This window comes from Scyliorhinus torazame, chromosome 1 (genome assembly GCF_047496885.1).
Source record: "Scyliorhinus torazame isolate Kashiwa2021f chromosome 1, sScyTor2.1, whole genome shotgun sequence".
Lineage (NCBI taxonomy): Eukaryota > Metazoa > Chordata > Chondrichthyes > Carcharhiniformes > Scyliorhinidae > Scyliorhinus > Scyliorhinus torazame.
This window is the reverse complement of record NC_092707.1, coordinates 309074889-309101485: the sequence shown is the minus strand read 5'-3', so window position 1 is coordinate 309101485 and position 26597 is coordinate 309074889. Positions and strand designations below refer to the sequence as shown.

The 26597-nt window shown below is 49.7% G+C and overlaps 1 protein-coding gene across 3 annotated transcripts in view; it reads left to right on the top strand.

The window, feature by feature from the left end:
• The window catches only part of LOC140423806 (serine/threonine-protein kinase VRK1-like), a 212140-nt gene that overhangs the window by 115350 nt on the left and 70193 nt on the right, over positions 1–26597 (top strand). For all 3 annotated transcript variants that reach the window (XM_072507813.1, XM_072507814.1, XM_072507815.1), the window contains one exon: positions 162–220. In XM_072507813.1, coding sequence (XP_072363914.1) covers positions 162–220 — 59 coding nt within the window. The remainder of the gene's footprint in view (positions 1–161; positions 221–26597) is intronic.

The window sequence follows — 26597 nt, the reverse complement described above, 5'->3', positions numbered from 1 at the left end:
TTATCTTCAATGAAAGATTAAATGATAAACTAGAGATGCGGTTAAAAATTAAAATATTTCACTGGGCACGTTTTCTTAATGTTCTGACAATTTGTGGCTAGCAATCCTTTGCTATCAGAAAGTATTCCTGCAACTTAATGTGTTTGCTATTCTTATTTCAGCCTTATGGAAAACCTTCCGACCTCTGTGCATCAGTGTTTTCCCTCTGGATGCGAAAGCAGTAAGTGTGTTCACGCACAAATATGCCAGTACATTTCCAGAACCACGAAAAGGCAGTCCTCAACAGCTTATCCCAATTGGAGCAGGAACCTGCCTCCAAATGCCCAATAAAATGGCTACCACATCTTTTGCTTATTAATCAAAAGGATTCTCACAGTCCTCTATTCCCATTATCAGATAAATCACACCATCAATTTGTGGAGAAAGATGCACAATTACCATTTTAAATGCAACTCTATTGATTTGCTTTAGAAATGTAAACATGCTAATTGGATTTTGGGTAAAAAAGGATGACTTAATTACCTTGAATAGCTGTAGAGAAGAGCAATGATTTCCTCCCCCATTTCTTCACTGCAAGTTAGCTGTAGATTGTTATACATTATAACTGCTGTTAATCCTTGTGAGATTTGCTTGGCAGAGGGCTCTCCGTATATAAATGCTGGTACCAGCCATGAAAAGCTGATATACACATTACTACTAGATCAGCAATTATGTTTACTTTTAAATGAATTTGACAAATGAGGAACTAAAACACGTGCGAGGAAGAGGGTGAGTAATAAGGGAAATGGACAGGTATCTGATCCTATACTTTCCCTATAATTCGCAAGAGTAGCCCTGATTTATTATTTCATACAATTCTGGGCAAGATTTTGAGCCCGTGTTAGCTGTCAGACGGAACGGCGACACGGGTGGAAAATACGGCGAGAATCAAGATCATGATTGCTGATTTTCTAGGTCCCAGGTTCCAGGCGTAAATAGAGTCCTGTGACAAAGGTCGAGAACCTAATTTAAATGCAATAGCATATCATTAGCGAACCCTCCAGCCGGGGCTTCCCCCTAATCAGCGGTCAAATCGGCACGATTTACAACAGCTGTATAAGGTGAGAACCTGGCGACCTCCTCTCCGAATGGGATATTGGAGGTGAGCCCTCTGGTCGCCATCACCCTCCAGGGTGCCAGTCGAGAGGATGTGGGGACTCGGGTAAGCTCAGCTCGCGGAGGGCGGGGGGGGGGGGGATGGTGATGAGTTCAGTATTGGCATCTTGAGGAAGGGGTTTGCTCGCAGGCCTTAGTGGCTGTGGGCCATTAGGTTTGAAGGGGTCTGGCGGCTGGTTTGCAGGCATCGCTTCCTGTGTCCACCTTGCTGGGATTGTGCCAATATCACCGCTGAGGGAGTGCCCTTCCAGAGTGGCAGCTGGAAAGTGGGTGGGAGCAGGTGAATCCATAGGGTCAACACAACAAAATGGGGACTGTGAGTTGCCTGGGTGGGATCCCATTTGATGCCAGGCTGCATGGGCAGATTGGGGGACTCTGACAGGGAGTTTTTTCCAGCCTCATGAAGTCTGAAGACCGTTGCATGGGGGAGGATGAGTGCAGTGTGAATGAGCCATCACACTCAGGCAGCACTTTGAAGCCAGAGGGCTTGAGATGCATGGAAATTCAAAGCCACTGGTTATTTTTGTTGTGGCAAAGAAAGGAGTCCACACCGAGTTGCAGAGACAAACAAAACGTACTTTTATTTAATACGTTAACTATTATACACAGTTCCAGTAGTTCCCTACTGGGTCTTCTCTAGTTGGTGTCTGACCGGGCGACTCTATTTATACAAAGGCGCATTGACTCAGTTAAGGGTCCCAGGCCCCTTTATCAGGGGAGCTGCATGGGGGAGTGGATAATCCCTACCCTATAAGACCCATGCAGGTTGTAACATCCAGTCCCCCCAAAGTCTGAAAAGTCCTCTGAAAACTGCGGCAAGGGAGGCCGCGGAGCCTCTTGACGTTTGGTTGGGCATCGAGCGGCATATATTTAGAGGGCAAACACTGCCTCTGACACAAACGCTGTGGTGGCTGCAGTTCCAGAGGCTTTGGATCCGAAGGATGCCCATCGGAGGTTGCCTGTGTTTCCATTTCAGAATCTGAGTTGACGACCTCAACTACCTTGGCATTCTGTCCCCCTCGGGGTGCCATGGAGGCTCCCAGATGCATTTCTGGTCTTTGAAGGTGGGCGCTGTCGCGGCTTGATCAGGCAGCAGATGCGGTTTTGGAAGAAGTCTCTGAAGACGAGGAACTTTCCAAAGAAACGGTCTTCAAAGACAGTCGAGGTGCTTTTTCATAGTACGACCGTTGGCCTACACAAGGTAGGACACAGGCCCTGTTTGGCAGACCCACTGTGTGCCATCGACGAAGTTTCGAACAAATACCCAATGGTACAAAATGTCTGGATGATCAATGGCGAGAGAGGCAACGTCATTGCTGCTCCTAGTTGTGTCGTACCTTCACACCGATGTCTGGAAAAATCATGCTAAGGCGAGAACAAAGTCTCAGGCCCATCAATAATTCCACAGGGGCTACCACAGTCACTGCATGTGGAGTGGTCCTGTAGCTAAACAGGAAACGAGCCAGCCTGGTGTCCATCGAGCCCGATGATTGCTTCTTAAGGCTGCATTTAAACATTTGCACCGCTCGCTCCGCTGAGCCATTCAAAGCCGGATGGTATGGGGCAATACAAATATGCCATACCCCATTTAATAATAAAAATAATCATCTTTATTGTCACAAGTACACTTACATTAATACTGCAATGAAGTTACTATGAAAAGCCCCCAGTCGCCACATTCCTGCGCCTGTTCAGGTAGACAGAGGGAGAATTCAGAATGTCCAAATTACCTAACAAGCACATCTTTTGGGACTGTGGGAGGAAACCGGAGCACCCGGAGGAAACCCACGCAGACACGGGAAGAACATGCAAACTCCGCACAGACAGTGACCCAAGCCAGGAATCGAACCTGGGACCCTGGCGCTGTGAAGCCATAGTGCTAACCACTATGCTACCGGGCTTGCCTTCAGAAACCCGGAGAACTCCTCACTTACGAATGCCGTTATCAGTGACAAGCACTTTAGGGAGGCCATGCACGCAAAATGATCCACGCAATTTCTCGATGGTCGCCCCCAGGACGTGGTTGCCGCCATCTTGCGTACCTCAAGCCACTTCGAATGTGCATCGATTACCAATAGGAACATGGAGCACTGAAAAGGACTAGCAAAGTCGTCATGTAGCTGTGCCCATGGCAGGTCCGGCCGTTTCCAATGATGCAGGGGTACAGCCGGCGGGTGCTTCTGATGTTCTTGGCAAACAGAGCATTGCAGGGCCATCGTCTCGATGTCCGCGTTGAGGCCCGACCACCATATGTAACTGCATGCCAGCATTTTCATCGTGGACACGCCCTGATGACTGTTGTGGAGGTCTTTAAGAATAAAATCCTGTCCTTTGTCCGGGTCAGCCACGCGTACCCCACAGCAGGATACCATTCTCTACACTAAATTCAGACAGCTTAGAGGAAAATGCCTTCAACTAGCCTGGGAGCTGTCAAAGCTGTCCCCCTGTATAAGACCACATGCCAAACTTTGGAGAGGATCGGGACCGTCTGGGTCTATTCACAGATCCGTGATGACATGACAGGCAAGGAGTCCCTGAAATTCAGAGTTGCGACCACTCGACCGCCATGGGGATCGACAAAGAGCCTGTCGATAAAGGCAACTGACTCAGAGCATCTGCATTCGCAATCTGAGTCGTCGGTCTATGCTCAAAAGAATACTCATAAGCAGCGAGTAATAGGACCCAGCGCTGGGTGCGCATGGAGGCAATGGGCAGAATCGCTTTATCCTCTGAAAAGTTCGAGTAAAGGTTTACACTCGAGGACATGAGTGTAAAATGGGCGCCATTGACATATTGATGAAATTGTTTCATGGCGAACACGACCTCCAGGCCTTCCTCTCTATCTGTGCATACTTCATTTCCGCTGAACCCAATGTATGGGACATGAAAACTATCTACCGTTCCCTTCCATCCTCCATTTGGTGGGACAGAATACCACAGGGAGAATTGCACATATGATGAGCAGGTGCTTGGCAGGATTGTAATGAGTGGGCAACCCGGAAGACGACAACTGTCCTTTTAGCGGCCAAAAAGCTGCTTCCTGAGGCCGGCCCCACGCCCATACATGATCCTTTTTCAGAAGGAGGTGCAAGGGAGTCAATGTGGTAGCCAAATTTAAAAGGAACTTCCTGTAATAATTTACAAGACCGAGGAAAGTTCGAAGCTCCGAGGCATTCGTTGGGGTGGAGGCCTGCTGGATGGCGCGCACCTTCTCCGCGACAGGTGGAGACTTGCACGACCAACCAATAGCCAAGGTAGACTACCTCCTTCGCATTAAGCATGCACTTGTCTCTCTGTAGGTGGACACCAGCCTCAGCACATTATTTCAACACAGGCTCCAAGTTACCAAGTTCTTGTTTTCAGAGGCACCCATGACCAGCACGACATCCAAATAAAAAGCTACACGTGGGAGCCCCCTCAGGATACCTCTTTCACCCACTGCAAAATAGCACAAATGGAGGACACTCCGAAAGGCAGCTGTGTATACCTGTGTAGGCCTTGATGTGTTAATGGTGAAATACTTGCGAGAGGGGTGTGGCACGGTGGCGCAGCCACCACTGCTCCATCACTGCGCTGAGGACCCGGGTTCGATCCCGGCTCTGGTTCAATTTCCGTGTCGAGTTGTTCATTTTCCCTGTGTCTGCGTGGGTCTCCCCCCACAACCCAAAAAGATGTGCAGGGCAGGTGGACTGGCCACACTAATTTGCCCCTTAATTGGAAAAAAATGAATTGGATACTCTAAATTTACAAAAAAAGAGAAATACCTGCGAGAGACAGGATCCAACTGCGAAGCCATGTTCACCGTTAACTTGTAGACCCCTCATAACATTTTGTCTGCCTTCATTTCCGGTACTACTGGCGCTGCCCAATCTGGGAAACGGACAGACCGGATGATCCCCAAGGACTCCAACCGAATGAGCTCCGTCTCCACCTTTTCCAGCAAGGCAAAGGGAACCAGGCATGTCTGGAAATATCAAGGTGTGACTTCCGGGTCGACCTGTATGCAGGCCATGGCCTTTTTTACCTTCCCCAAACCGGGTAGGACTCACCCGGAGTTCTATCCCCAACACTTCGGCCAAACCTCCGTAACTTGTCTGAAAAATGTCCAGCCACTGCAGCTGTAGGTGACGCAACCAGTTGCGGCCCAACAAGCTGGGCCTGTGCCTGTTTACCACAATGAGCGTGAGCATGCCGATTAATGCCTATAAACCACTGGGGTAGTACCTGCAGTATCTTAACTTTTCTTCCATGTATGTAGCCAAGCTGGCCTGGATACTCGCCAAATCCAGGGTCTGAACGCAATCTTAATGCGATCAAACATCCACTGACCGATCATGGAGACTGCTGTGCCAGTGTCCAACTCCATGTCGAGCAGATGTCCATTCACACCAGACCCCAATTTCAATGGGGGCCACTCAGGGAGGCTGCTGCGCAATACAAGTGCATGCAGTTGTCCTCCTCCTCTGGCTCATCCAAGTGGAAGGTTTGGGCCCTGGGTTGGTGGTGGCCTTTACTGGGGCTTCTGGACCTCTGATTCACCAGTAGCCTGCGCTCATGCTGAGATCGGTGACCACAAGCCCCACGACAACCTGACACCCCTCTATGGACTCTGGGAAAACTCCCAGCAGGAAGGCTCGTTCTTTGGCCACTGGGTCGGCCTTTACGATTTTGGTCCAGGCTCTGAGGGATCCCAGGGCAGGAGGGGATGCACTCTAAGGTGTTCACCTCCATTCCTTGCATTTCCTGCACTCCTCGTTCTGCACTTCCACGTGAGAACGCAATCTGGACGGCCTGTTGCAGCGTTGGGGAATGTTCGGCCAGCAGCTTCTTCTGCGAGGCAGCATTGTTTATTCCACAAATCAAATGGCCACGTGGCATTTCAGATGAGGCGATGCCATATGCACAGAACTGAGCAATTTTTCGCAGCCTTGATGTTAACTCGGTGATGGGCTCACCCAGAGTTCTTTCAGCAGTATTAAACCGGTAAGGCTCCATATCACTCTGTGGTGAATGTATTCACCATAATATAAGTTGTCTGTATAGGATTCCCTATGGCCAGGGAATGGTAATATGATCTCCTTCCATGTATTGTACTGGAACCTTGGTGGGCTCCGCCCCTGGCTCCGCGCCCCCCCCCCCCCCCCCCCCCCGGGCGTTATATAGACCTGCCGCCTGTGGGCGGCGCTCATTGTTACAGCAGCAGTCACAGGCAGGCAAGTTCTTGGATAATAAAGCCTATGTTCACTCATTCTCATCGTCTTGTAGTGAATTGATGGTACATCAATTTATTGTCCAAAGAAATCACTATGGAAGCCGCTCTGAAGGCTGATAAACTGGAACTCGACGTACGAGCAGCAGAAGCTAAGGAAATCTTCTCCCACTGGCTCCGCTGTTTTGAGGCCTACCACGACTCCTCTGAAACGCCTCCCTCTGACGCCTTCAAGCTGCGCCTCCTCCACGCCCGGGTGAGCCACTGAATCTCGGGTATGATTGAGGACGCAGTCACGTACGAAGCGGCGGTCGCGATTCTAAAGAGACAGTTCGTGAAGCCCGTGAACGAAGTGTTCGTACAGCACCTCCTCACTACGCGCCGGGGAATCGCTGGACGGGTATCTGGAGAACCAGACACTACTCGCCCCCAACTGCAACTACAGGGATGTGAAGGCCGATAAGCACATGAAGCTCATGATCTGGGACACCTACATGGCTGGGGTCCGGTCTAACTATGTCTGGCAGCGACTGCTGGAAAATGGGGCTACTGATCTACAGGGCATGGTAAAACTAGCCACCTCGTTAGAGGTGGTCTACCAGAGCCTCAGCGCGTTCCCGGCAGACCCAGCGAACCCCTCGTGGGCACCACAGACGCGGCCTTCACCAGACCCGACTAGTCCCAGGCCTGTGCCGCGCGGCTGCCCGTTCAGCCCGGGGAACCATCTTGCTACTTCTGCAGTCAGGGCACTCCCGGCAGCGATGCCCAGCCCGCGCTGCGACATGCAGTGACTGCGGCAAAAAGGGACATTTTGCCAGAGTCTGTCTAGCCCGTTCCAAAGCCCCAAAGTCAAAAGCTTACCAGGCCCGATCCACGGACTCACAGGCCCACAGACCCCGCAATGTGGCTGCGTGCCTGCCGGTACCGCCCCCTTCAGACGCGTCATCCGCCTCATGCAGCTCGTGGGGGGCGCCATCTTTAACTCAGCCCGACATGTGCGACCCATGGGGGCGGCCATCTTGGTCACCATCTCCAACTCAGCCCGACACGTGCGACTCGTGGGGGCCGCCATCTTGTGACCCCGATACCTCCAACCACGCAGACTACCCGCAGCTCGGCGCAGTCACCCTCGACCAGTCGTGGCCAAAACATCTGAAGAATTCGATGATGGCCGTTCGGGTCAATGGGCGCGAGACCCCCTGTCTTTTCGACTCCGAGAGAACAGAGCTTCGTCCATCCCAACACGGTAAGGCGCTGCTCCCTCCACATCTACCCCGCGACCCTCGCGATACAGGGCGCTGAGTACGCCCATTTTCAACTGTATGTCCTCGCTCACCTCTGCGCCCGCCTACTGCTTGGACTCGACTTCCAATGCAGTCACCGAAGCCTGACCCTAAAGTTCGACGGACCCCTACCCCCTCTCACTGTATGTAGCCTCGCGACCCTTAAGGTCACCCCCCCCTTCGCTCTTTGCGAACCTCACCCCCGACTGTAAGCCCGTCGTCACCAGGAGCAGACGGTACAGTGCACAAGACATGATTTTTATCAAGTCGGATATCCAGCGACTCTTGAGGGAGGGCGTCATCGAGGCCAGCAACGCCCCTGGAGAGCAAAAGTGGTGGTTGTCAGGACCGGGGAAAAGAATCGGATGGTTGTGGACTACAGCCAGACCATAAACCGGTTCACGCAACTGGATGCGTACCCGCTCCCCCGCATAGCGGAGATGGTCAACTAGATCGCACAGTACCGGGTGTTCTCTACAGTAGATCTGAAGTCTGCCTACCATCAGCTCCCGATCCGCCCGGAAGATCGCCACTACACTGCTTTTGAAGCAGCTGGCCGACTCTTCCACTTCCTCAGGGTCCCTTTCGGCGTCACTAATGGGGTCTCTGTCTTCCAGAGAACGATGGACCGAATGGTGGACCAGAAAAGCTGCGGGCTACATACCTGTACTTGGACAATGTTACCTTCTGCGGCCATGATCAGCAGGACCACGACGCCAACCTTCAGAGGTTCCTCCAGACTGCCCAATCACTCAACCTCATATATAACAAGGAGAAGTGCGTTTTCCGCACAACCCGGCTAGCCATCCTCGGTTATGTCGTGGAAAACGGGGTCCTAGGGCCCGACCCCGACCATATGCGCCCCCTCATCGAACTTCCCCTTTCCCACAGCCTCAAGGCCCTTAAACGCTGCCTGGGGCTATTCTCCTATTACGCCCAGTGGGTGGGTCCCCAACTATGCGGACAAAGCTCGCCCACTTATCAAAGCCACTATATTCCCCTTGACGGCTGAGGGCCGCTCGGTCTTCAGTCGCATCAGGGCCAATATCACTAAGGCCGCGATGGAGCCATAAGACCGACCCCCTGGTCGAGAGGGTCCAGCTGCTGCACGCCAACCCCCAATATGCCTACATCGCGCACCAAGACGGACGGCAAGATACGGTCTCCCTCCGGGACCTAGTGCCCGCTGGTTCCCATGTCAACGCGCCACCCTCCCCACTGCCTACCGCCAATCCCCGAATCCCTAACGCCCCTGTACTGTACTGCGCCTACACTACCACCATCCACCACCCCCCTGCCTACCCCCACCCCTTAACCGTCGCCGACACGCCGGACTGAAGCTCCAGACAACACGTTCTCGGAGTTAACAACTACAACGCCCGTACCCGCCGCACCGCCAGATCTGAGGAGGTCCAAAAGAACAATCCGGCCTCCAGACAGACTGAACGTATGATGACCCCACTTCACCCCCGCTGGACTTCATTTTTAACAGGGGGTGAATGTGGTGAATGTATTCACCATAATATAAGTTGTCTGTATAGTACTATGGCCAGGGAATGGTAATATGATCTCCTTCCGTATATTGTACTGGAACCCTGGTGGGCTCCCCCTCTGCCCCCCCCCCGGGCGGTATATAGACCTGCCGCCTGTGGGCGTCGCTCATTGTTACAGCAGTCACAGGTAGGCAAGCACTTAGATAATAAAGCCTATGTTCACTCGTTCTCATCGTCTTGTAGTGAATTGATGGTACATCACACTCCAAACGTATGTGTGCCAAGGCAGTAAGCAAAATAGCTACCTGGCGGCCGTACTCCGCCATATTATTGGCCCTTAAAAGGTACTGTATCTTCTGTCCGGCATCAAACACATACAAATGTCTGAATAGAAGGATGATGAAAATTATATTTCCAACCTATATCCAAGAGATATGAGGAGGTAGCTCATCAGCATCGATAGCAAACCAATTTTTATCCTCGTCATCAGTTTTGTAAGTGGCAACGAAAGAAGTCCGCACTGAATTGTAGAGAAAAACAAAAGTTATTTTTATTTAACATGTTAACGATATACACAGCTCCAGTAGATCCCTCCTGGGTCTTCTCTAGTCGGTGCCTGACTGGCCGATTCTATTGATACAGTTAAGGGACCCCCACCCTCTTATCGGAGGATCTTGTATTCTGCAAACTCCCTGGGATAGTGGATCCTCCCTATCCTGTAAGACCCATGTGAGTTATAATAGTTATGGAGGCCAGGCTGCCAGGGATTTGTGTATGGGTGGCTGACTATTCAAATTGGAAGGTTTTTATAATTGCAGCCCTTGAGAGCTGGGCGTATGAGGGTGCCCTCTCAGGATGAAGGTGTCATGCTAATATTAGTCTTCACATGCATTGAGTGTGCCTCACCTGCCACAAGGGGAAACCAGTTGTCTAATCTGGTCCCTGATCCTTCCTTGACGAGTCAATTGTGCCAGTTTAGTCAGTGTTGCAATGCATGAGTATGTCACTGATTGGTGCCCAATTTTTAAGCCTTAGCCCCCAATCCCCCCCCCACCCCCAGCATTAAACTCCAAGGCTCATATTCACGTTTACGTAACAGACAGGTGACACAAATGTGGCCCTCAATGCAAAGCGTATCATGAATTCGCCGATCAGTTACCCCATTTAAGGGTTGATGGGGAGCAGCATCTTGTTAGATTAGAACGCAGGTTCAATGAATGCACTCAACAGCCCTCACTCCTCACCCATTGTGAGGTGGGGGCACGCGGATAGCTGAGAGTCTCATTGGTCGAAGCGGTTCATTCAGGTAGAGTTGAGAGGGGCAACTGCGAGGAAGTGACTATTGTGTGACAGGTGAGGGAGTGAGGCTCAGTGGAAAGGTGTTCACATAGGAGGTTGGGCATAGGTGGCTGTCCCAGATCCTGAGAGGGCTGTGGGTCAGGGCATTATCAGGATTCCTCATCACTCACTAAGTTTCTCTTTCAGTTTTTGATTCTGGAGAATCATGGGGCCAGTCGAGCTGGCAATTCTTTTGATTGCGATCGACCAGCAGCAGCAACATGCAACATTGGTGTACCACTGCACGTGGCCAGGACCAGCATCCTGCAGAGAAGGGGAATGCAGGGCCTGTTGTTCTTCCAGGAGCAGGGTGACAGATGGTGGATACTCAGAGGAGATGCTAAAGGCCATGGGTCTTTCAGTGTAGAATTTCCAACCACCATATGTCAGAGGCCCAGTGCTGGAGAAGACTGCATCTGTCTCGGGGGACGGTGGACCACTTGGGCCAGGTGATGCAAGAATTGACCTACGTGGACTGGGAGGTCACCCATTGCCTGCGGCCCTGAAAGCTATGGCTGCTCTGAATTTCTGTGCCAGCGTTTCGTTCCAGGCCTGCACAGGTGACCTGTGCTACATACCCCGGTCAGCCGTGCACAGTACGCAAAGGAGGTCACAGATGCGCTATTTGCGAGGGCCCACATGTACACCAAATTGGGCCAGGAGCAGGCGAGCCAGGATGCCAGGGCCATGGGTTTCACCTGCATAGCAGACATGCCCCAAATGCAGAGTGTCAGCAAATGCACCCAATTGGCTCTGCTTTCTCCATGACAGCAGGGGACGCCATTTTTGAACCGCGGGCGATACCACTCCCGCAATGTCTGGCTCGCCTTGTGACCAGGCATGTGCCCATATCCCGGGGAACATCCATGATAGTTACATCTTGGGGCACTCGTTTTTGATGGAGAGCAGCGGCTGGAGGATGGCTCCTCAGGGACAAAGAGTGCCCACTTAGGAGGTGGCTGATGGCGCCAATGTGGAAGCCACAAAAACCCACTGAGACTCACTACAACGAGGCTGATGTGCCAAAGCGTGTGCTGGTCGAGCACACGGTTCCGGTGACTGGACCGGTCCGGGGGAGCCCTCCAATACAACCCCCAGATAGTGTCGTGCATCATAGTGATCTGCTGCGCGCTGCACAACCTAGCACTGCAACAGGTGAACAGCTGGACCAAGAGGAGATGGAAGAGCACCACATGTCCTCAGTGAGGAGGATATCGAGGAGGACAGCGATGGGCAACCTGCGGAGGAGGAGGAGGAAGGATCTTGGATGATGGCTTGGACCCGCACATGGCGGAAGGTACGTGATGCCCTTGTTGACTCTCGGTTTGGTGACGACCCGGATTAGGGTGTGAAGTCCTCTCCCAACATAGGGTCTGACATCTCACCATGATGGGGCCTGCGGGAGATCAGCGACATGGTCGCTCCATTTATGGGCAGGGTGTTAAAGCAACGGAGAATGATAATGACTTGCAGTGAGGACAGAGCGATGCTCACCTCAACCTCCGCGAAATGTCTGATTCCTAACAGAGAGCTGAATGCGACCTGTCTCTGAACACGGTGATCGAGGGGCCCATTGAGACAGAATAACACATCTCAGCTTCTCTGAGTGTGTTTCGCCACCTCTTGGTGAGGTGGACATTTTTAGCCAATGATATCCTCATAACTAGAGAATGCTGGCACACATGAGAGGCTTGAGCATTGGTATGGGGGTGGGAGAACCTTTCATGGATGGGGAGTTGCGGCTGTGGGGGGAGTGACATTACTGAGTCATCAGTGTGGGAGGTGGGCGAGACCTATCGCTGCCATTCTCATACTCCACAGGGGTGAAGCACCTATTATGCGGAGCATGTCTCCATGACATGACAGCCTGGAGGTTCTTTATGGGTAATCAAAGTGAATTTTAAGGCTACCTAGTTATTACAATGGTGACTTTTTTCTAATAGTGCCTTGATTCACCCGTGCCCACGAGGTGCCTATCGTTTCTTAGTCTTCCTCATCCTCCTGCTACATCTAGGTGTATCAGTTCAGGTAAACAGCTCAGGTTAAGGCGACCTGCTGAATTCCACACCCTGTTACATGAGATGGCCTTGGCAGGCATCCGCATGAGGGTCCTGGCTTGCTTACGGAAGTACAGGTATTGCAGTGCTGCCCTCCTCGGTTTGCGAGGCTAAGATAGTGTGAATGAGACAGGTGTTAGTGTAGTTAGATTGTAGTTTAGTTATAATATTGCTTCTTTTAGGAATAGTGATCGAACTGCATAATAAGCTGTGTAATAAATTTTAACTTTATTTATTTAACTCAGCTTTTTGTGGTCTTTGTGTATACTACGAATCCATTCTGAATATTTGCAACACAAAGAACACCACACAAACCTTGGTAAAAGACGAACACCGACCTAGAATTCTTTTCCAGGATATCGTTTTTCGCAATTGAAAAATTGAAGATTGACAAATAATGGTCTGGCCCTGATTAACCTCAAGAAGTCATGCTCAGAATCAATAAAGATTCTTGTAGCACTAAGTGAGCTATACAAGCCTGCGTGGTTTCATTTATGTGCTATTCCAAGATTCAGATCTTGTCAGTCACATCATTGTTTGTGATTTTTGCAAATCGGATTTTAATAGATGTTCTACATTCAACATTTTTCAAGCACCAAAATAATTTGATCCTTTTCATGTTTGGCGCGGTGCTGACTATGGTTCTGCTACTTTTCCTCTTAATTCAGGCATATATTATGGTCTGGATTTTTGTCTTGGGCTAGTGAAATGTGAATTGGGTCCTTTTGCGGCTTCAGAAACACACAAGGCCAACTCATGACAGACTTTGCCTGGGATTGTTTTTCACATGAGGGCAATGTGCAGTTTAGCGAGTGAAATACAGTGCACTAGGAGTGTCGGTGCTGAGGCGAGCTGGTTAGAAGGCCCACCTTGGTTCTCGCCCAGCTCCCAAACCTCATTCCGTATCCCATCTCCCCTACAGAGCAGTTATTCTACTACAGGAGCCACCTCGCAGTTCATGGTCCTCCAGTTTTATACAGAATCTAGAAGCGGGCACCCCACCCCTCAGTGGGGGAGTGTGTATTCCCCATGGCCCTTTGGGAATATCAATCCCCCGCATTGGGCATTGAGGGATTGGAGAGGGATTGAGCGGCGGCGGGTGGGCGGTGGGGTGAGCATGGGGTTTTGCTATACGCGGCTGATTTGTCATTATATATCGCGGACCCGATAGACAACATTGGGGGGATTATGGCGATTTAGGGGGAATTTAGCCCGTTTTGGGGATATAAATTGAATATGGGAAAGAGCGAGATGTTCCCGATCAATGCCAGAGGGCAAAAAGGAGATTAGGGGAAATGCCGATTAGGGTGGTGGGGATGAGCTTTAGGTACCTGGGTATTCAAGTGGTGCGGAGCTGGGCCCAGCTACATAGATTGAATTTGGCTCGATTGGTGGATGGGGTGAAGGCGGATTTTAGGAGGGGGATGTTTTGCCACTTGCTGTCTGGGCAGGTGCAGGCAGTGAAAATTATGTTGTGCGTAGGTTTTGTTTGTGATTCAGAACCTCGCTATCTTTGTCCCTCAGTCTTTTTTTAGGAAAGTTAATGGGCTGAGCTCGGGGTTTGTGTGAGCAGGGAAGGCCCTGAGGATGCGGCAGACCTTTTAGGAACGGGGTGGGGGGAGGGGGGGGGGGTGCATGGGGGCACTGACGTTGCTGAATTTGATCAATTATTATTGGGTAGTGAATATTTTGATGGTGAGGAAATGGGCTGTGGAGGAGAGGTCGGTTTGGAGGCGGGTGGAGGCACCGTCGTCTGGGAGAATGTGTTTGAAGGCATTGTCACCTTTGCTGCTCTCGCCGGCCAGGTACTCTGTAAGCCCAGTGGTGGTGTCAGCTTTAAAGGTGTGGGGGCAGCGTAGGCAGCATTTTGGGTTGGCAGGTATGCCATTGTGGGTGAAAACTGCGACAATCATTGGTTTGTGCCCCCGGGGCTGGACACAAGGTTTCGGGGGTGGCGGCAGGTGGGGATTGAGTATTTCAGACTTGTTTATAGGGGGCAAATTGCAGGGCTGGAGGAATTGTATGAACTGCCCAATGGGAATGGGTTTAAGTACCTGCAGGTGAGAGATTTCATGAGAGAGATGATGTCCTTCCCGGGGCTTCCACCTCCGGTGTTGGAAGAACAGTTGTTATTGGAAGATGAGACAGGGGAGGGGAGGTATCAGATATTTAGAAGGAATTGATGGAGAGGGAGGGCGCTCCGGTGGAAGTGGAAGGAGGATCTGGGTGGGGAGGTACAGGGTGGCCCGTGAACTACATCCACATGGTCTGGGCATGTCCAAGACTGAGGGGGTTCTGGCAGGGGTCCTCAGATGTGATGTCCAAAGTTCTGGATGTGGGGTTGGTTCCGAGTCCGGAGGTGGTGATATTTGGTGTGCCGAAGACCCGGGTGTCCAGGAGGGGAGAGAGCTGACGTATTGGCCTTTGCCTCCCTGATAGCCCGGAGACAGACTTTGTTGGGTTGGCGGGGCTCTGAGCCGCTGAAAGCAGGGGTGTGGGTGAGTGAACTGGCAGAATTCCTCCGGTTGGAGAAGGTCAAGTTCACTCTGCGGGGGTCGGCAGTGGGGTTCGCCCGGAGGTGGAAGCTGTTTATCGATTTCTTCAAGGAGAATTGAGGGGCAGCAAGAGCGAGAGGGGGTCTTTGGGGGGTGAAATGGGGTTAAAATGTGGAAGGTGGGACGTGGCGAGGTGTTGGTGTCAGGGGGATTGGAGAGTTGTGGTTTATTGGGTTAATGCGTCGTTCTTCTGATAATCTGTGTATATATGTTAAATGTCTTGAATAAAAATATTTTTAGAAAAGGGAATATCAATCCCCCAGTGTAATAAGTATCCCATGACCTGCTTAACCACAGGTTATGACATCCCCCCCCCTCCCTGCGCGCGCGCGAAGGCAGGAGGCCAGGGCAGACACCGGCGTCTCTTAAGAAACGGTTGGCCCAGAAAGGCGACAGACGGAGGAGGGTCCGGCGCCGAGTAGCGGAGCAGGGTGTGCCTCTTCCGTCCAGACTGGCGAGGAATTTCAGGAACCTGTGGTATTGGCGGGGGGCACTGGTAGCTCTGGTACCGTCCGTCTCCGAAGCGGAGGAGTCGGGCGGAATGGCGCGGCAGCCATGTGGCACAGTGGAGACGGAGACGTCATAGGGGTCCGACATGGTCTGAGGAGCTGCCCGTGGGCCTGCCACCAGGCACCTGGCTCTAAGGTGGTCCAGCTAACGCTTCATTTATTGGTGCCCCACTTGCAGGCGACACAAGGTCAGCCCGGTTAGTCTCAGAACAGTGCCGTAAAGCCAGCGGTCATCCTGAGCATAGTTACAGACTTAAATCTCATCTCCTGGGACAAAAACATGAACTGGCACTTGGAATGTGGAATTGCGCACTGATGTTCCTGTACCTTTCGCACTTTCGCCCTAATGTCAGGCAACAGCAACCCCAATCTAGTCTGTAGACGCTGACCCATCAGCGCCTCCCCAGGGACAATCTCTGTAACTGCATGGGGGGTATTCCGATAAGCAAACACAAATCGGGCCAACCTGGCATCCAATGAGCCAGTGCCGTGTTTCCTCAAACCCTGCTTCAGATTCTGTACGGCCTGCTCGGCCAGCCTGTTCGATGCCGGGTGGTAGAGGGCTGTTCTAACATGGCAGGCCCCGTTGAAGCGTAAGAAGGCCAAGAAATTTTAGCTCGTGAATTGAGGACCCATTATAGGACACGAGGAATCCGGGTGGAGAAGGAGAAGTGGAGTTTCTCGATCGCCATTGCCGTAGTGATGGACAGCATTTTGTAGCCCTGAATCTGCTTGGAGTGCCCGTTGATTAGCAGAAGAAACATTCAGCCCTGGAAGGGACCGGCAAACCGACATGGATGCAGGTCCAAACACGGCCAGGCCATTCCCACGGGTGCAGGGGGGCTGCAGTGCTGTTCCTAACAGACGTAACACTGGTGGGCCACCGACTTGATGTTTGAATCCATACCAGGCCACCAGACATAGCTCCGAGCTAACATCTTCATTCGTGGGCCCTGGGGTAGCCACGCTGGAAGTCACTTAAAACTAATGACCGACCCTTCTTAGGGATCACCACCTGGGCTCCCCAGAGTGAAACCCCGTCTTCAGTACTTAACTTGGTCCACTTGGTGACGAAAGCCTTCAGCTCCCCAGATAACTGATCTGCATTGCCTCCAATAAAGACGACGTTTCGCATCTTCGCCAAGACGGGATCCTTTTGAGTCCATTCGCGGATACGCAAGGCTGTGACTGGAAGAGTATCCATAAAATTTAATACGGTCGCCATTCCGTCAATCCGGTGGGGAGGCACCGATTCCGAGGGCAGTGGCAGATGACTCCGTGCATTGCCATGGGAAATGTGAGTCCCAGGGTGGTAGCCGGACATGTATTCGGTGGCGGCCGAAGCTGCTAGTAGCAGTGCCCCGCGCTGGATTCAACCCAAGGCGATAGATCTTTAACAAGGCCCAGCAGAGGTTTGCGGGTGGTGATGAATAAGAAATGCCGTCTGTACAAATAGTGATAGAATTTCTTGATGGTGTAGACCACCGCTAAGCCGTCTTTCTCGATGTGGACATAGAGGTGCTCAGGAGCCGACCGGGTCCTGGAAGCAAAGGCAATAGGCTGCTCTGAGCCATCGTCATTTGATGCACCAACACCGCTCTGATCCCGTATGGGGAGGTGTCACAGGTGACGATCAAAGATTTTCAAGGGTCATCGTGTGTCAGTAAGCCCAAGGTTGTCAGGTGCCTCTTTATTCACCAGAATGCGACTTCCTGGTCAGGGCCCAATGCCATTGGGAGTTTTTCCTCAAAAGAGAATGTAGAGGGGCCAGAATGCCAGCCAGATGTGGAACGAATTTTCCACAATAATTAATGAGGCCTAAGAACGACCGCAGAGTCGTGGTGTCGGTGGAAGCTGGAGCCATTTGGATTTGCTTCACCTTGTCCACCACGGGGTGGAGGCCAGCACTGCCCACTTGATAGCCCAGGTAGACCACTTTGCGTGCATTAAAAACGCATTTCTCTTGACACAGTCGAGTGCTGAGGTCCGAGAACCTGTGGAGCACTGCCTCCAGATTTTTCAGGTGGTTGTCTTCTGAGATGTCAGTGACCAAATCATCATCCATATAAACGGCCACTCGTGGCAATCCATGTAGCACGCTTTCCCTGATGCGCTGAAAAATGGAGCATGAAGAAGACATCCAAAAGGCAAACACGTGTATTCAAATAGGTCCAGGTGGTGACATAACATCGCGAGGCCTCTTCCAACACCAACTGCAGATATGCGTTGTTCATGTCTAATTTTGCGAATGTAAAATCGCCGGCCAGTTTGAGTAAAGGTCTTCTTTCACAGAAGTGGATATTTGTCCAGGTGAAAAGAGGTATTCACAATTAATTTATAATCCCCAGAAATGCACACGGAGCCACCTGGCTTGAGGACAAGAAAAACCAGAGCGGCCCAATTGGCGAAACAAACAGGCTGGATTATGTCCAATGCTTCCAGATGACCCAACTTCAAATTAACTTTGTCAACTAAGGCATACGGAACAGGGCAGGCCCAGAAAAATTGAGGCTGGGCCAGAGGGTCAACGTGAATCCTTGCCACCACCCCTCTGATGGTGCCGAGGCCTGGGTTGGAATACTTCGGGAAATTTCCCAAAACAGCACAGAAGCACCCAAGGCGACCTGTAGAATTGGACTCCAATCTAAGTGCAAAAGGCAGAGGCAATAACAGCCCAACAAATTAGGCCCATCCACAGTAACCACTATTAAAGGCAATTGGGCTCCTGGTGACCATACACTGCGGGGGTCTTCGTCGTTCCGGTAATACGTAGTTGTTTTCCATTATAGGTGACAAGACGCGCCATAGTCTTAGATGGGTCCAGCAGCCGGGTTCTGCACCCGGATCCCCCTTCGAATATCTTCAAAGGTTTTACAGCCTACCACCGACACTGCCGCTCCGGTGTCAAGTTCCATTTGCAACAGATGGCCATTTACCTGGGTGGAAATAGTGATGGGGGCTGCTCGAGGCACCGAGACTCAGTGTAAAAGGAGCTCTTCCACATCCTCCGGATCTCCTAAATGGTTGGCCCGGGCCCCTTATCATTGAGGGTGATCCATCCCAGTCTGTCGACAGGCCCCTCAGCAGAAGTAACCACAAGTAGGGTCCCAAGATCTAACACTCGTGACGTGGGCAGGAGGTGACCCCGGGAGACGCGGGGATGTATGTAGCTGCATTTCAGGGGACTGGCGCTGATCTGACCAAAACAAGGAGCTTGCATGCCCCTGTCCATGCCCTAAGGAATTCACTTCCATGGCTTGTAGTTCCCAGACTCCCCAGTCTATGCCTTCCTTCGCCTGGGCTATTTGAATGGCCTGTGACAACGTCCCAGAAGGTTCTGACAGCAACCGCCACTGCATCTCCGCGTGGCTAATACCCTAGACCAATCGGTCCCTCAGAGCCTCCAATAAGGACAGTGATATTAAGTTTATACCACGCAATATTACTGAATGCGGCGTGCTAAAATCGCCGCTGACCACCTCGATCAGCTGTTCAAAAATGTGGGAGTCAGGGCATCGGAAAAAACCAAGTCTTGGATCATCCTGTAATTCCCTGCCACCACCGCGGTGAGGAACACCACCACTTGCCGCTCATTCTCAGCAATGGCATTGACCCGAAAGAAGAAGTGAACACACTCACCCTTGCAGACCCAACTCTCCCGAGCCATATCAAACGGATCCAAACAACCAAACAATGGCAACCTGGGGCATGGAAGAACCAGAACTTGGGGCTTCGGAGGCGGCGGATGCCGAAGGCTACAGTGTCATCCAGAGACCAGAGTTTTCTCCTCGTTGCCAGTATTATAAGGTCCAGAAAGGAGTCCACACCGAGCCAAACAGGTTGAGTCAAAGGAAAAAGGTTTAATGCAACAGGACAAAAGTACAGAGCAATTACTCTACTAAAGGAGCCACCTCACAGTTCATGGCCCTCTGGTTTTATACAGGATGTAGAAGGGGGCACCCCATCCCTCAGTGGGGTAGTGTGTATTCCCCAAAGTCCTTTGATAATATCAATCCCCCAGTCTAAAATGTCCCATGACCTGGTTAACCCCAGGTTATGACACTGTCAAAATGTTTCGGAATGCATGTAGGCCTTCCACAGTGGTTACAAACTGTTCAAAGAAGTGTGTCTTTTTTGGCTCCCAAAACCCAAACCAGTGCACAGAAATAGCATGGAGAAGATAAGTCAAATGTCAAGGTCCTCACAATAGTGACCCCGACCTCAGAAGAGATTTGTGTGTGTTTTGCACCCAGGGCAAACAAAAACTAGGTTCAGTTTTTTGCAACCTGATTTCTGCCTCCATTGTGAAACAAAATTCCAGCTCTATATCGGCCACTAGTTCAAATTTTCCCGAATTCCTATGCTGACATTTTTGCTCCAACAAACACCACCAACAACTTATATACTGTCTTTGATGTAATTAAATGTACCAGGGAGTATTATAAAACAAAATATGTCACTGAACCACATGAGGAGATTTTGTATCAGATGATCAAAAGCTTGGTCAAAGAGGGATGAGTGACTTAAAGATGGAAAGCGGAAAGGTATGGGGAGGGTATTCCAGAGTTTGGGGCTGAGGCAACTCAAAGTGCTATCACCAACGGTGGATTAATTAAAATCAAGGATGCTCAAGAGACCATAATTAAAGCAATCCAGATATCTCAGCGAATGTGGGACTGGAAGAGATTACAGAGATATGGAGGAGTGAGGCCATGGAGGAATATAAAAAAGATGCAGCATTTAAAAAAGAAGTTCAAGTTATTTGACCAGAATTCAATATAGGTCAGTGACAGCAGGATGAGAGGTGAATGAGTCTTGGTGTGAGTTCAGGTACAGGCAGCAGAGTTTTCAATGATCTTCAGCTAACGAATGGTTCCAGTGATGCCCTATATTGCAGCGTTGACCAGACCACCATCTAACTCCTGTTGCATATGAATGGTATTTTAGCTTTAAACCATTATGGATATATGTTGACCATGTGACTGAAAGTGGTTTCTGATACTGAGATCTCAAGACCCAGAAGAAATTAAATACAGTGTGGAAAAGTGTGAGGTTATGAACTTTGGAAGGGGGAATTTAGGCATAGACTATTTTCTAAATGGGGAAATGCTTCGGAAATCAGAAGCACAAAGGGACTTTGGAGTCCTTGTTCATGATTCTCTTCAGGTTAACTTGCAGGTTCAGTTGGCAGTTAAGACAAATGCAATGTTAGCATTCATGTCAAATGGGGAAATGCTTCAGAATTCAGAGCACAAAGAGACTTGGGAGTCCTTGTTCATGATTCTCTTCAGGTTAACGTGCAGGTTCAGTCAGCAGTTAAGAAGGCAAATGCAATGTTAGCATTCATGTCAAGAGGGCTAGGATACAAGACCAGGGATGTACTTCTGAGGCTGTTTAAGGCTCTGGTCAGACCCCATTTGGAGTATTGTGAGCAATTTTGGGCGCTGTATCTAAGGAAGGATGTGCTGACCTTGGAAAGGGTCCAGAGGAGGTTCACAAGAATGATCCCTGGAATGAACAGCTTGTCGTATGAGGAATGGTTGAGGACTCGTTGGAGTTTAGAAGGTTGAGGGGGGATCTTATTGAAACATACAGGATACTGTGAGGCCTGGATAGAGTGGATGTGGAGAGGATGTTTCCACTTGTAGGAAAAACTAGAACCAGAGGACATCATCTCAGCCTAAAGGAACGATCCTTTAAAAGAGAGATGAGGAGGAATTTCTTCAGCCACAGGGTGGCGAATCTGTGGAACACTTTGCCGCAGGAGGCTGTGGAGGCCAAATCACTGAGTGTCTTTAAGAAAGTAAGAAGTCTTACAACACCAGGTTAAAGTCCAACAGGTTTGTTTCAAATCACTAGCTTTCGGAGCATTTCAGGTGAATGGAGAGGTAGGTTCCAGGAACATTTATATAGACAAAGTCAAAGATGCAAGACGATACTTTGAATGTGAGCATTTGCAGGTAATTAAGTCTTTACAGAGCCATAGAGAGGGGTAACCCCAGGTTAAAGAGGTGTGAATTGTCTCAAGTCAGGATGTTGGTAGGATTTCGCGAGCCCAGGCCAGATGGTGGGGGGTGAATATAATGCGACATGAATCCAAGGTCCCGGCTGAGGCCGTACTCATGTGTGCAGAACTTGGCTATAAGTTTCTGCTCTGCGATTCTGCGTTGTCGCGCATCCTGAAGGCCGCCTTGGAGAACGCTAATCCGAAGATCAGAGGCTGAATATCCTCGACTGCTGAAGTGTTCCCCGACTGGAAGGGAACATTCCTGCCTGGCGATTGTAGCGCGATGTCCGTTCATCTGTTGTTGCAGCGTCTGCATGGTCTCGCCAATGTACCAAGCTTCAGGACATCCTTTCCTGCAGCGTATGAGGTAGACAACGTTGGCCGAGTCGCACGAGTATGTACCGCCTACCTGGTGGGTGGTGTTCTCACGTGTAATGGTGGTACCCATGTCGATGATCTGGCACGTCTTGCAGAGATTGCCATGGCAGGGTTGTGTGGTGTTGTGGTCGCTGTTCTGAAGGCTGGGTAGTTTGCTGAAAACAATGGTTTGTTTGAGGTTGCGCGGTTGTTTGAAGGCAAGTAGTGGGGGGGTGGAGAAGACCTTGGCAAGATGTTCGTCTTCATCGATGACGTGTTGAAGGCTGCGATAAGATGTCGTAGTTTCTCCGCTCCGGGGAACTGCTGGACGGCGAATTCCATACAATAACCAGATTTCAATCTTTGTCTGCAAATCAGCTCAATACAATCTACAAAAATAAAAGTTATGACAAAAAAAATTAATTTATCATTGCAAGTGAATACACGTACATAAAAAGCAAGAGGGTAGCCAGGGAAAGGGTTGGCCCACTGAAGGATAGGCAAAGGAATCTATGTGTGGAGCCAGAGGAAATGGGCGAGGTACTAAATGAATACTTTGCATCAGTATTCACCAAAGAGAAGAAATTGGTAGATGTTGAGTCTGGAGAAGGGTGTGTAGATAGCCTGGGTCACATTGAGATCCAAAAAGACGAGATGTTGGGTGTCTTAAAAAATATTAAGGTAGATAAGTCCCCAGGGCCTGACGGGATCTACCCCAGAATACTGAAGGAGGCTGGAGAGGAAATTGCTGAGGCCTTGACAGAAATCTTTGGATCCTCACTGTCTTCAGGGGATGTCCCGGAGGACTGGAGAATAGCCAATGTTGTTCCTCTGTTTAAGAAGGGTAGCAAGGATAATCCAGGGAACTACAGGGTGGTGAGCCTTACTTCAGTGGTAGGGAAATTACTGGAGAGAATTCTTCGAGACAGGATCTACTCCCATTTGGAAGCAAATGGACTTATTAGTGAGAGGCAGCATGGTTTTGTGAAGGGGAGGTCGTGTCTCACTAACTTGATAGAGTTTTTCGAGGAGGTCACTAAGATGATTGATGCAGGTAGGGCATTGGATGTTGTCTATATGGACTTTAGTAAGGCGTTTGACAAGGTCCCTCATGGTAGACTAGTACAAAAGGTAAAGTCACACGGGATCAGGGGTGAGCTGGCAAGGTGGATACAGAACTGGCTAGGTCATAGAAGGCAGAGAGTAGCAATGGAAGGATGCTTTTCTAATTGGAGGGCTGTGACCAGTGGTGTTCCACAGGGATCAGTGCTGGGACCTTTGCTGTTTGTAGTATATATAAATGATTTGGAGGAAAATGTTACTGGTCTGATTAGTAAGTTTGCAGACGACACAAAGGTTGGTGGAATTGCGGATAGCGATGAGGACTGTCAGAGGATACAGCAGGATTTAGATTGTTTGGAGACTTGGGCGGAGAGATGGCAGATGGAGTTTAATCCGGACAAATGTGAGGTAATGCATTTTGGAAGGTCTAATGCAGGTAGGGAATATACAGTGAATGGTAGAACCCTCAAGAGTATTGAAAGTCAAAGAGATCTAGGAGTACAGGTCCACAGGTCACTGAAAGGGGCAACACAGGTGGAGAAGGTAGTCAAGAAGGCATACGGCATGCTTGCCTTCATTGGCCGGGGGCATTGAGTATAAGAATTGGCAAGTCATGTTGCAGCTGTATAGAACCTTAGTTAGGCCACACTTGGAGTATAGTGTTCAATTCTGGTCGCCACACTACCAGAAGGATGTGGAAGCTTTAGAGAGGGTGCAGAAGAGATTTACCAGAATGTTGCCTGGTATGGAGGGCATTAGCTATGAGGAGCGGTTGAATAAACTCGGTTTGTTCTCACTGGAACGAAGGAGGTTGAGGGGCGACCTGATAGAGGTCTACAAAATTATGAGGGGCATAGACAGAGTGGATAGTCAGAGGCTTTTCCCTGGGGTAGAGGGGTCAATTACTAGGGGGCATAGGTTTAAGGTGAGAGGGGCAAGGTTTAGAGTAGATGTACGAGGCAAGCTTTTTACGCAGAGGGTAGTGGGTGCCTGGAACTCGCTACCGGAGGAGGTGGTGGAAGCAGGGACGATAGTGACATTTAAGGGGCATCTTGACAAATACATGAATAGGATGGGAATAGAGGGATACGGACCCAGGAAGTGTAGACGATTGTAGTTTAGTCGGGCAGCATGGTCGGCACGGGCTTGGAGGGCCGAAGGGCCTGTTCCTGTGCTGTACATTTCTTTGTTCTTTGTTCTTTGTTGAAATAAATACGTCTCAATTTCTTCAAACTCGAAGCTGATTTTCTGCCAAGTTTTGTACATTTTGTTTTTGGAGATGTGGTGAGTGAGATCAGTTTTATAATCTGGAGAAAGTGTGTGTACTCAAGGGAAGGTGATTATCAACCGTTCCAGACTACACTGGTCACCAGCGGACTCATTGGCAACAGGTCTCACCGGTGACCGGCAGGACTGTCCCAAAAATGACACAAAACCCAGTGGCATTTTCAGAATCAAAATTTGGTTCCACAAATATCTCAAAAGTATAGAGTTAGCTGGAGCTTTGAGGGATCAGATTCAAGCATCTATGTTTCAATACAGAGTCTGACTTGATTCTGCATCTAAACAGACCACATTAACTGTCTCCCGTTCGCTCATGCAATGCTGCTGACTCCAGGATCTGCTGATTAAAATATTCCAACTCCACCTCCTGACAAACATGCTTGTGACTTTGACCTCTCATTGCTATTGGGAAGTAGGCTGTTCCCCTGTGACCGATGTTCATCTGCATGATCGTCTGGAGCATCGTAGAACCCTTCTCCACCATTATCTGTTGCAGAATCTGGGCCATGCTCTTCAGTTGTGCTACGCTCAACATGAGCTGCCTCCGGCATAATGTGACAGAAAGGTTTAGTCTTTTCACTAACACTTACCTGAGCTTTTGATTTTTCAAGACTCCCATTGGCTAACTCTACCCATTGGCTAACTCTACCTGATGCTGCAGAACTTTGTCAGATGTCTCATATTGACAACATGCTGCACAGTCTGGAGGCCGACCTGTCCGTTGCTTTAGCGATGCCAAGAAACTGTCCTGCCCTGGTACATGTTGAATTGAGCCTTCATCACTACTTCATCACAGTATGTGAAAGAACAGTTATTGCTTCACGGCGTGAAGGTTTGTTAGTGCAACCTCTGCTCACGAACAGATGTGACTGAAGACCGACCCTGGCTTGAACAGTGTGGCTCAGGCCATTTTCAATAAGTACGCTGGTAGTGGCCATTGGGCGCTTCTCCCATGATTGTGGTCACTGCGACCGATTGCTCAGCCAACACCCGCCCATGACTCGCTGCACTTTGAAAGACCCTGGGCTAGAGAGCCTTACTTTTATCATTACAACAATGATGATGTTCCACAGGCCAAGGCATCCCTTTTAAGTAGCTTGCCTCTGCACCCAACAGGCCCTGCGGTCAGCCTCTCAGGTCAGTGACCTGACTGCAGCCCCCACCCATTTTATTGATCATTGTGTGGTCGTAATATGTGTGGTCAAAGGGGAGAAAAATTAAATCAGTTCCATTGAAGAATCTAACTGGAGCTAATTCAACAACTGCATCACACATTGGATTGTGTAACATACTGCAATACAATTAGAACATTTGAAGGTCTATATGTAACCGAGCAACACCGGTAATCACTCTGGTTCAAATAGATTGCAGAGAAAGGTTATGACCTGTGTTATTGAAGTGCTAAGAATTGTAAGTAAGTACCTTTAGAATGCAAAAATTGTGAAAAATAGCATTGTTACAAGTGTAGAAGACAGAATAAGGCCACATAGATTGATAATAGTGATAACATCATTTTGTTCAAGGATTATGGTCATTACTGGCCCTGAGGTGCTCATTACCATCCCTTGCTTCACTTGGTCTAGTAATGAGTACCTCAGGGCCAGTTATGCCCACACAAGATGATGATATTGCTATATTATTGTTAAGGAGCAACTCTATTTTAATTATAATCACAGTGAGCTGAAAGGTCACTTACCATTATGATCAGGTTTTTTTTGTGTGTCCGAAATATTCGCAATGGTAGAGACAGAGGAAATATAATGGTTGCAGCAAAAAGTTGTGTTCCTCAGGAAGCATGGAATGTTTCCGTTTCTAATAAAACGGTTTTCTGAAAGCAGATAGATTTACTCACAAGCACATATTATGCAGGACATAGCCAATCAGAAATATGAGGAAAAATAAATTGATGTAAAAACAGCACCCGGTAGAGACAGACTTCCCAATTACAAAAGTAACAAATTCATGGCTGCATTGGACTAAAAGAACTATGATGTTCCTCTGCGATATGTTATTAAAAGCATTGTTTTCTGTGTTCTATTTTTCACATTTACGATGCTGTGGAGTTTTAGCGCTGACATTTGGCAGCACCAGATCCAGGCCACTTGCAAATCCCTTGCTCTCAATTTAGAAATATACAGACACAACAGAGCCATGATTTCTGTAAATTAGAGGCAGGTGCAAGGACTTAGGAGCCCTGTCCCCTGTTAGCGTCAACCCATGATCAATTATGTGTTGTTTGATATCTTTTTGTTACTGCATTGAATCAGATGCTATGCTGCAGTCTCAGT